Genomic DNA, 11920 nt, shown 5'->3' with positions numbered 1-11920 from the left:
CCCTCCTCTGTACTTTCTCGTCCGTACTCTCCGTCCCACCACCTCTATCTAATGGAAACCCCAGCGATTCATTCAATTCCTCGCCCCGAGGAAAACACCTACCCGCTCGAGTACTCTTTCCTAGTAAGGAAATGCAATCTCTTCACACGTATAACCAGAGCAGAAATATGAAACATCGGAGCCGCTCAGTCAATCTCCACCATTCAATTTTCATACCTCAAAGAGTCCGATCAGATCATCAGGTGGCCCTCTGTCTTTCCAATCTTGATCGTTGGTCAATTTATCTCAACCGTTCATTTTCTTGGTACAGATGTGGACCACCTAAATCCTAATGACAGTATTAACCTGATTCCTGAGATGTGATACTACATAGTGGGAGTCGCCAGGTGAACAGCTAGGATATCACACACGTGTGCCAACTTCCGCACGTGTGGAGCGAGTGCAACTTGCATTTCTCAACGTCCTAACTATAAATACCGCCGTCCTCTCCACGCTATCTCCTGAGACCACCGCATTTTTCTAAAACCAGCAAATTTAAAAAAAAAAAAAAGAGAGAGAAGAAGAAGAAGAAGCTGGACTAGGGTTAGGTTTCCAAAAGCCAAAACCCTGGAAATCTTTCTATTTTCATCGAATTTCTGCAGAGATTCTCACCTGCTCTTGCCATTTCAGCTCTTGGATTCCTCTTCCAGCTGTTTCACTCCTTGGATTAGGTTTCAGGTGCCAGAGCCTTGAAATTCGCTGGCTTGATACTAATTTTCGAAAGGAAGGTTCTAGGGCCGAAGAAAATGGTGTTTTTTATGCTATTTTGGGGCGAGGAGCGTAGAAGATGTGTGTTTTGGAGAAGGTGATGGCGATTTGAAGGGAATTCAAGAGATCGAAGAGTTTCAAGAGGTATTGATGATCTTGAATTGTGTAGATTTCTGCTAGTAAAATTATATATATCAAGTTTGGTTTTTGGAATTATTACTGATTGAATGTCAGCATTTGGATATTCGTTGAGGAAATTTGGGTTCATTTTCACTTGCTCTGATTAATTTTAGCTTAAACTGCTGTTTTCTGTAATTTCAACGGAGATTGCAAGTTCGAGGTTTGAAGCAGCAATGATCTTGAATTGCTTGATTTCACTTGTTTTCTGTTAAGTTTATTTTTAGTTTTTTATTGAGAAAAATTGAGTTTGTTTTTATAGTAATTATAGTTGAGAAATGTTCCAATGCTCTCAGAGCACCATAACTTCTTCTTTCTTTTTCTTTTTTTAAAATCAGCACTATAGCTTTTAGTGCTCCTAGTTGCACTGGTTCACTTGGTCCAATCGATTGATCTGAACTGTCTATTAAGTTCAGAGCACATCTCATGGGCTATGGTGCGAAAATCTCACTGATCGGATGATCTCTAATGAATCCTTGATTTGGTGTTATTTTTATAGCCATCCTTTTTCTAGGCGATGGCCGGTATGGTTAGAGTTGCCTAACAAAAGTTATTCTTCATAATCATAAGCAATACATGATCAGTCCTTAGTAATAGATTGATCAAATTGTTGATTGAACATATTTTTGTGCAATCGATCTTGACCGTCCATATTGAAGGCTATTGATCAAATGGTTAATATTTATCAGATTGGTGTGATGTTTGCATGGTAGCCTGTGGAATGTGTGTTGGACCTAATAAACAGTCTAGATGAATGGATTGGACTAAGTTTCGCAATGCAACTAGGAGCACTAAGAGCACTGGAGCATTTTTCATTTATTGGATCTTTTGATCTTCCTTGAGGAAGTTTTAGTTATTTTTTTCTGAGTATTTTGTTAGTCGACCCTTTTTTTTTTTTTTTTTTTGTTTTCTGTACAAAAATCTGTTCCCTCTAATTGAAGTTAATAATTGGTTTGATTTTTTGAGCATTTGTAGTTTGTGAGTAATGAGCTTGATTTCATTGATTTTTATTTTATTTTATGTTATTTTAATACTCTGGCAGTGTATGCTGGTTGATATGATGGCCCTAACACTTGACTAGAGTTTACTTTAAATCATCTGAATCATGGGCACCAATTTAGATGGCTCGGGAAGCAAATACTACACTGATTCAATTTTGTAACTGGTGGGTTAGTAGACATTTAATGGATGGTCAAAATGAAAATTAGAGAATTGTCCTAATTCTATGAATTAGTTGCCATTCAGAGGTTAGGACTGCTCAATCAATCTGGTTTTTGGATGATGGCCTACCTCAGGTCCGAGGTATTCAAAATCGGTTACATAACGGCTGGTAACAGTCATAAACGTTACGCGTTACAGGGTCAAAATGGCTGTTACCGGAAAAAAAAAAAAAAAAAAAGGCCGTAAAGGTCCTGTAACAGTCCCGTAATGGCCATGTAACAGATCATGTGTAACAGTCCTGTAACAGTTTTTTCAAAAAATAAAAAAGGGCCATAATGGCTGATATAGGGGCTGTAACAGCCCATATCATAACAATAACAGCGGTGGCCCCATCTTGGAACACCTTGGTCAGGTCCCGCAAATTGGGTAAAGGACGAAGGAAGGTTGATTTCATTATTCTTTTATGCTGTGGCAGTCTGTGATGGTTGATATGAAGGCACTAACACTCGACTAGAGAACTTTAAATTGTCCAAATCATGGGTTCCAATTTAGATGGCTCATAAAGTGAACACCACACTGATTTGATTGCCTAACTGCTTGATTGGTAGATATTTAGTGGATGGTTGAATTGAAATATAGACAATTGTCCAAATTCTACAAATAAATTGTCATCAATCAGATGTTAGGACTGCCAATATCAATCTGGTTTTTGGATGATTGCCTAACTATGTGGGTCCCTCAATTTGGACATAGGATGGTCGATTTCATTATTTTTTTAATACTTTGGCAGTGAACTGCAAATGATGGTCAATATGAAGGCATGAACGCTCAACTAGAGTTAACTTTAAATTGTCCAAATCATGGGTCGCAATTTATATCGCGCATAAAGTGAATACTAGATTGATTCAATTTCCTAGTTGGCAGATTTGTAGACATTTAACGGATTGTTGAAATGAAAAATAGACAATTGTCCAAATTCTATGAATTAATTGCCATCAATCAGACATTAGGAGTGCTCGATCAATCTGATTTCTGGATGAGGGGGCATATTCTTTTTATTCTCTTGCAGTGTATGATGGTTGATATAAAGGCACTGACACTTGACTAGAGTTACTTTAAATCGTCCAAATCTTGTGTCCCAATTTAGATAGTTCGTCAAGTACATACTAGACTTTTTCTTTCTTTTCTTTTCTTTTCTTTTCTTTTTTTTTTTTTTTTTTAATCTTTTAAATTTCCTAACTGGGGGATTGGTAGACATTTAATGGACGGTCAAAGCAGAAAGTAGACAATTGTCCAAATTCTATGAATAATTTGCCATCAATCAGAAGTTAGGACTGCTCAACCAATCTGTTTTTTTTTTTTTTTTTTTTTTTAATAGAATAAAATAAAATAAAATTTAGGATGGTCTACCTATTCAGGTCCCGCAATTTTGATGTTCTAGCTTGGGTTAATGCGTGAGTCTTCGCTTTCTGAATGCCTGCATATCAACCATCAACACTCTAACAGAGTATCAAATAGCTGCTCTTTAGGATTTCATTGTGTTTCATTTGATGTTAATAAATGTATTATGATATTTGTTTAGGGCATTTGAGTCTGTTTTCTGATTACTTTTTTGTAAAATGTTGTTTTTTACTGCATGTACTTTCCAAGGATTTGTCACCTGCAACTAATTTGTTACGATTCTGAAATCTCATGCTCAACAGCTTAATTACTTGAGAAGATGTCCTTGTGTTCTTTCAATTAAGACTCGTTAATGTTATAGTAATGACTCAGATTGATCGCATATCCACTTGCTGTAATTCCATGACAAGTTATACGTGGGGTCTGGTCTGGTTCTACAGCAGGGTACTGAATACGTCACTCCATGGATTCCCAAATAGTCCAGAATTTACTTTGTTCAGTTCCGGACCCATGTAAGATGTGTGTCCCATCTTTTCTTCGAAATGAGAGCCTGGGGGAAACTCGTCATCTTTTCCTTCATTATTAGTGGTTCCCATTGCATAAAACTAATTGCAGCATGCACTTGTTTATATTGGCACCTGATATTTATGTACGCGTTACTGATCTAAACGGACTTATATGATTGTTTTGATAATTTCTGTAGTTGCATTTGCATGTATTTTTATGACTCTATATACTAGATGGTGCATACACTTTGGTTGCTATTTTTAGACTTTTGATCTAGAGTTGGATCTTGAGGATCTTGAAATTTTTTCTTTTATCCAACAAATGCTCCTAAACATATGGGATACTTATTTGCCTGCAAAATTGTATCTCGCAGCCAGTTCAACATGTACCATGCCAAGAAGTTTTCAACTGTGGCCTTAGTGCCTCATAAGGCCCAGAGTGCTGAGCAACTTGCAAATGTTGGAGTTTTGGGGGGATCTACAATAAACAACCCACCTGTGTCTGGGGGAAGCGGAAAGCAACGGTTACGGTGGACTTCGGATCTCCATGACCGCTTTGTTGACGCCATAACACAACTTGGAGGACCAGAGAGTGGGTTATTCTCTATACAGTAATGAAAATGTATTGCTGGTTTAGTGCTGATAAAATAAAACAGGATCATAACTGGACTAGACAGACACAGATTCACACCTTGTAAGTTGTACCAATCAAGTGGTCTTGATTTCTCCTTGGGAGATGGCCAGTTTGGTTCACCATTGGAAATTGGAAAATTAAACCATTGTAACTTGTTGTCCAGTGCCTGACCCTGGAATCCACTGCTGAACCAAATAGTTCAGGTGAAAATAAATATAGGAGAATCTATGGGTATTTCTGCAGTGTCATAGAATGACATTGTGTAATCAATAAAACATAAGATGCATACTAGAAAGGGAACTTCTAATATGAAGCCTCAATTGATTTTTAAAAAAAACAAATCCATAATACGAAGAATGGTATTTGATTGCCCAGTTTCTCATGGGAACTTGAAAGCATTCCTCCATTCACTGTTCTCAGTTTAGCCAAGCGGTATGTTTTCAATACGATTTACTGTCTTGTACAGCTGTATATTCATTGAACTTGCTCTCCTTATCTCGAAACGGAACAATAGTTTTTGAGTATTTTTGTTATAATTTGGATATGTGGTGTTACAAACCATGCTGTGGTAGGTTACTTTACGGGCCCAGAATGCAGGTAGCCTGACCTATGACAAGAAATGGGATGACCAGGACCTACCCAAACGTGACCCATTGCCACCCCTAGATGTAGCCGTCATAGATCTTCGCCACACAAAATGGACTATTGAACCAAAGTTATGCCTCTTTGAAGCCATCGGCATCATGCACCCACTGAATTAAGATTCCCATTCTAGTCCAAAATTTCCTCAGTTGTGCATCTCTGTTCTTGCATTTCCATGGCTTGGATTGGTTTATTCCTAATCCTTCAAGGAGCTTTCACCAGTCTTTGAACATGTTTGAGCAATAGTTGACCGCATTTCACTTTGCACTTTTGTGCTTCCTTGGCATCTGGAATTCATTTCACACTTTCAGAATCCACAATCTGATCTTGGGCTTATTTTGACTTTGATCTTTTGCTTTTGGGCCCCAGGAGATTAGTTTGACTAGCACTTAAATCTCTTTTGCCTGATTTTATTAGGCACCTTCTTTGGCTTGCAGATTTTATCCCATGGTTGCAAATACCTGTATTGTATGGACCAAGACAGGTGTATTGTATCCATTTTGTCAAAGCCAAGACCCGAAACAGAGGTGAAGCAGTCCGACCCAAAAATTGGTGACTGTATTGGCCGATACATGCCATATCGGTACCTATACATCCACCCCATTTTCATTGCAGACCAGTACTCATATAAAGGCTTATTTTCCAATCTTATTCTTCTCTTTGTTTTTCTTCATATCAATCTTAAAGGAAGCTCATAACCCCATTTTCAACTAGATCTGGATCTATTTTGGATGCCAAAACACAAGCTCTGAGCAAAAATTGGCAATTTAAGCAAAGCGGACTATTTTGATGAACATTTTGGTAGTTAAGTAATTATTCTGTGCGCACGCACGTGTGTGCGCGTTTATAGCAAAAATAGCAGATGCTTTGTCTTGCATGAATATGCTAATTGCTAGATGATATCATGATGTTATGTCTCTAATTGGCAATCATGACCCTCTAGTCTCCATAGGCCTGTACTCTGTGCTCTCTAATTTGTAGTTTATACATCAACTGATGGAGATGATAGTTTGTACTTGATATATCATATTGATTCATATGAATCAATCATAAAAATTTAGAGGTCAGACAAAGCTACTCAGCTTTCAATAGCCCGACAGAGCATTTGTACCAAATGTTATCCAATAAACTACTGAATAATTTCCAAAACACACTGATGTTTTTGTAATTTAAAGGGTTCTAATATGGGGGTTTCTAATAGGGTGGCCTTGTATATTATGGAGTGGGCTGCCTGAGGATGCTTTTCTTGTGGTTTCTTTCTTTCATTGTCTGTTATGGGGTTTTCTAATAGGGCGGCCTACTAAATTATGTTTGTGTTTATTTTCTTTCTTTTTTTGGCCTTTGGCCTTGATAAGATACTCATCATTTAAAAAAGAAAAATAAAATAAAATAAAATCCAAAACACTCGCACAAAAACAAAATAGATTCTTGTGTTTCTCCTTTTCTGCTATTTTTTTGAAATTTTTCATTAAACAAATTTGACTGATACTGCTCCGATATGGCCCAATACAGCCCATATTCTATGGGTTATGGGCTGGGTCGATATGCCCCTCGAAATTGATATTTAGAACTTTGTTTTGCTTACATCATTTGGAAATCTTTGTGGCCTAAAACTAGTAAATTTTGCAAATGATGGATTTTAATGGTTGATGCATATGACATGCATTTGCCTCAAAATGATTGTTTCTTCCTGAGTTGGTCTTTTTCTCACCAGCTGCAACAATGATTGTTTAGATTATGTTTGTTGATTGATGCGTTTTGCAGTTTCTTACTGCAATGAGATCATGTAGGAGCCAGTTTGCTTCTTCCACAAACACATTGCGCCAAATGCCCAGTAGGAAATTTTTGTTAGACTGTTCGTTAATTTGCATTATGGACACTTGGATGTTGCATCAGGAAAACGTAAACCTCTTGATTGTCAGATGCCTACAATAGGAAATCTGTACTCTGCAATCAAACAAGTTTTAGAAATTTGTTGGATTTGATGGATGTAAAAAAATAATAATCTGAAATGAGATTAGATTTTTTAGGGCCTTTTTGGGTAGGGGATCCCGCATAATTGGGATTAAGTGTATTCCCAATTTGGCAGGCCCCATGCCCTCCATGTCAGATTTGTCACGCTAAAGTGGCGCATTCCTCCACATAAATGCAATTAGTGACATTTCAAGTTTTTTCATAAACTTCTCTAAGGGCCTGTTTGATTTTTCAATTTCATTGTAAATGCCCTGTAAATACCTACTTATTACAATTTCACCGTGTTTGGAAATAGGCAAGTACTTCTGCTTGGGAAAACTGTCCTAAAAGGATTAACTTAAATTTGTGGGCCCCACCATGATGTATATGACATATCCATGTTGTCCATCTGCTTTACCATGGCATTTTGAGGCATGAGCTGAAAAATGAGGCAGATCCAACGTTGAAGTGGCCCACACCAAAGTAAACAGTGGCCCCAAGAAGTTTTTAACGGTGAGTGTTCGATTCCCTTTTTCCTGTGGTGCGGTCCACTTGAACTTTAAATCTGGCTCATTTTTTGGCTCATGCCCTAAATTCAATTGGCATAATGGATGGGCGGTGTGGATAATCCACATACATCATAGTGGGCCCCACAAATATTTGGCAGCATCCTCGATTTTAGCCTTGAGAAAAGTAAGGGTCAAATCAATCCTAGAAAACGATGCCATAATTACACATGGAAATAATTATTACCTATTTACAATGCAATTACGTTTACTTTAGAAAATCAAACAGGCCTTGCATTTATACAGAGGGAAACGCCACTTCAGGGCTGCCAATCCAACATGGATGATGTGGGAGCTACCAAAATCAGGATTAAGCTTAATCTCAATTTAGTAGGATACCCTACCCAAACAGACCCTTATGAGTTTAAGCCTTTATTCGTAAGCTTATGATCTATTGCCTCATGGATACCTCATAAGACAGGGTTTATGCTCTCTTTGTTGACACAGTCCAGAAATTTGAGATTTCAGTTGATAAACGTACCTAACTCATAAGCACAACTCATTCTTTGTTGCAGAAAGGACCAGCAACAAGATGCCTTGATGGTATGGAGTCATGCACACCATAGAATATAAAAATGTAGGGTTTGAGGGAGGAAGAGGATCTTTCAAAGAGGGTTCCAACAGTCCCCTAATGGAATCGCACCACTTGAAAAGAAATAAAAGAGCCATTCTTCTTTAAACCCCAATTGCTGAAGCAGAAATTCAGAATTTTTATTGATCTGAGCATGCCTCGAATCACCCACAGTGCCTATCTTCTAGATACTTTCATATATTAGCTCAACTGCCCAACTACTGAATTAAGAAAAAAAAAAAAAAAAACAAAACAAAATTGTTAGCTCAACTAATGACATGTCTTTCATGCTGAACAAGTTAATAATAGTATATATTAAAAAAAATAAAAAAAAAATTTAAAAAAAAGGAAACCAATCTATCAAACTTGAAAATAGGAACTAAAGATAGTATTTGTGCTATGACCAATGTGGGTCTATGCATGGACAATGCACCTAGGTGAACAATGTATGTGTCTGAGGCTACATTGATCAAGACCATCTGTGCTTATAAGTGAGGCCTACTGTGTAATTGGCCTCAGATCATGCAAACGGGATTTGATCAGATAGTTTCTAGGGACTTGATTATCATCCAAATAGGCTGTGGGGCCTACCCTTTGATCATATGCGCTCCCTCAATGTGCTAATTGTTGTTTCTGTTTATTTCAATATCTAGTGACATCTTCTTGGATGTTTACATTCTCTTAATGATAGCGTACTTACATTTTATCCTTGTCTTGGCTTCAGGGGCAACACCAAAAGGTGTTCTAAGAGTGATGGGTGTACCAGGACTTACTATTTATCATGTGAAAAGCCATTTACAGGTATTTATATGGAATACATAATGCTTGATACTTTGATCTGAGTGTATCTATGGTTTGCTCAGGTTTCCATTTATGTAGGTCAGGCCCTCGGTTCAGTTATTGTATCTGTTAACATGGTGGCCCATGCACCAAATAACTTCTGGATGGAAAAATGGTTACCCTTCAATTGCTGGCTACAAAATGGATAGGTAGGAAAGAAAAACACAGCAATAGGGTCCTACATTGTAGGGTGCAATCATACCAGCACTAGTGCTGTCTGATCCCATCAGAACAAGGTCTGCATTGGACCCAATGGCTTAACATTTGAATGCTAGGATCTTCCTATTTTGGATATCTTTGGGATATGGGGCGCCTACGATAGGGCCCATTCATACCAAGGGTTTGGATTACTCAACCATGATACCACTTGTATCAACTGAAAACTTTAGGTAGCTGTAGATAATCTTGTGTCAAGACCCATTGTTTAATCACGTGTCATTCAATATCTAGGTTTTCTGCTGTTAGCTTTGACTTTTGAGCCTTTTGTGAATATTGAGGTTTTTTGTTGTTATTTTAGACTTCTGTATAATGCCAACTAACTTTTTGTTGTTGTCTTTCCCTGTAGAAATATCGGCTGGCAAAGTACCTTCCTGAATCTCCAGCTGATGGTAAAGGTTCCAACCCTTCCATTCTGGAATCCATTTGAATGACTACTTGGTGTAGATTTCCTATCGGTTTCAAACAGCCTTGTTTGATCATTACTCAGTTTCAAAGCGTGTGTTTCTTAGGCTCCAAAGAGGAAAAGAAAGATTCCAGTGATTCCCTCTCTAGCATGGATTCTACGCCGTAAGTAAATTGACTGCTTGTTGTGACCTGCAGACTGACTATCCTTTTAGGATATCCGGTAGATTAGAGTAATTGTTGACCCTTTTTTTTATATATATAAACTTGTGATGTTCAATCCACCATGCACGAGGCATGCAAGCATCAATCCAGAGTGTCCAACTTGTAGGCCCACTGGAGATGGAGTATAGCCCCAAACTCTCAGATACCAAACCATCTTTGAAGTTTTCTTGAATTTGGACTACTGGCCATTGTAGCTTCTACCAACCATGGGATGGCCACCACCAAATTGGGTGGTTAGAATTGTTCAATCAGTGTGATATTCAGCCTATGAGCCATCCAAAATGGACTCTCTACAACTCAGACTGGATTGATGTTAATGTTTGCTGCGGGTAATGAGACACCACAAGTTCTAAAATGGCGGTGTAATATTGCTGTCATATTTTCGTTGATAGACGTTACATGTCTTAGTTCTGTGGTCCTTATCATTTCATTGGAAATGGAACTGTTAAGACTCCCCAGTGATGGGTGTTTTGTGTTGACAGAGGATCACAAATTAATGAAGCACTGAGGATGCAGATGGAGGTGCAGAAGCGGCTCCATGATCAGCTTGAGGTCTGGTCTTGTTGTGTCTTTTCAATTTTCCTTCCAAGTCCAAGCAAGTGAAGCCAATGTGCATTTGAAGTTCCCCTCTCTCATAGATAATGCATTGTAGGTACAAAGACAGTTGCAGCTGAGAATTGAAGCCCAAAGTAAGTACCTGCAGAAGATCATTGAGGAGCAGCAGAAGCTAGGCGGGACTCTCAAGGCGGACGATGAAAAACACAAGCCGCCCTCCCAACCACCTACAGGTTCTCCGCTCAAGAAACAGAGAGTGGATGACTGTGGGTTCCCAGGTCCGCATCCGGGGGACGACAAGTGTGATTTCATAGGCAGGTGGGATCGGAATATCTATGGGAGGGATGTTGTGGGGTTTGGCCTTGACATGGGGGTGGAGTTCAAAGAGGTGGGAGATGGCAGGCAGAAGCAAGCGGGCCGACTATTGGCCAGGCCCACTTGTGGTTCTGGGGGGGCTCCGTCTTAGCTGCTGGGAGACCCATGCCTTTTGCTAATGGGGTTGAGACCTGGCAGTGTTTGGTGACGTGCCGGATCGCAATGTATCATTTACACCGTAATCCATTTGTAAGTATATCTAGAATGTTTGTGAGTAGCATATGGGTGTTTGTGTCTTATAATCCAAGGACTAATGTAGAGAGTTTTGCTGCACTACGCAGCGTGCAGGTGATCGCCTTCCTTTGTAGCGTGGGGTGGCCCTTTCCTCAGTAGTCTAACCATTTTAGTTTGGGATGTGGTGGTCACTGATCAAGTTAGTAGTCAATATGGTGGGACCCACTAGATAGGGCTTAGTTTGGGATGTGGTGGTCACTTGTCAAATTAATTGTCAAAATGGTGGGACCCACTCTAGATAGGTTATAGCCCTAAAACCATCTTGATTGGACGTTCCTAGCCTCTGATTAGCGGACATTTGTTCATTGAATCTGTTCATTCAACCGTCCGTTAGATGTCCACCAATCGGGGAGTAAGGAACCCAATTAGTTTAGATTCCATAGCATCTATTATAAATGCTGTGCAACGGTGACTGTAGCTACACACGACTGTGTTATGTAATGAAGTGGAAGCTGTTTTAAGGCCATAGTGTTTTGGATTATACTGCCATCTTTTATTTAAAATCATTATTGACATGGGCTGAGGTCTGTTTGGTTCCCACTTGTAAAAATTTAAATTAAAAATAAAAATAAAAAATAAAAGAAAGAGAGTTCATCACACTTTATTTCATCTTAATTATGTATAAGAGATCTTTTTATTTTTTTGGTAGGGATTAAGATTAATCTCTGATACATATTTGATATGCTCATCTCTCTCGCTTTTTTCCTTCTAA

At 38.6% G+C, this 11920-nt stretch overlaps 1 protein-coding gene across 3 annotated transcripts; it reads left to right on the top strand.

The window, feature by feature from the left end:
- The first annotated feature begins 501 nt into the window (after positions 1-501).
- LOC131251029 (myb family transcription factor PHL7-like) lies at positions 502-11674 on the top strand. Of its 3 annotated transcripts, XR_009173553.1 has the most exons (8): positions 502-891; positions 4367-4584; positions 9083-9159; positions 9764-9806; positions 9927-9984; positions 10527-10596; positions 10697-11163; positions 11256-11674. XR_009173553.1 is itself a non-coding variant. In XM_058251491.1 (7 exons), exons 2-7 carry the CDS (start codon positions 4377-4379, stop codon positions 11063-11065), a joined length of 825 nt encoding a protein of 274 aa, XP_058107474.1. In that variant the 5' UTR covers positions 502-891; positions 4367-4376; the 3' UTR covers positions 11066-11303. The 3 variants fall into 3 exon arrangements, 2 of the variants coding, with proteins under 2 accessions (XP_058107474.1, XP_058107475.1); XM_058251491.1 differs by having other exon boundaries at positions 10697-11303; XM_058251492.1 differs by lacking the exons at positions 502-891; positions 4367-4584 and adding an exon at positions 6623-7102 and having other exon boundaries at positions 10697-11303.
- Positions 11675-11920: the final 246 nt, after the last annotated feature.

This window comes from Magnolia sinica, chromosome 7, assembly GCF_029962835.1.
Source record: "Magnolia sinica isolate HGM2019 chromosome 7, MsV1, whole genome shotgun sequence".
Taxonomy (NCBI): domain Eukaryota; kingdom Viridiplantae; phylum Streptophyta; class Magnoliopsida; order Magnoliales; family Magnoliaceae; genus Magnolia; species Magnolia sinica.
Note: the sequence above shows the minus strand (reverse complement) of the source record. Positions and strands in the feature narration are given on the sequence as shown.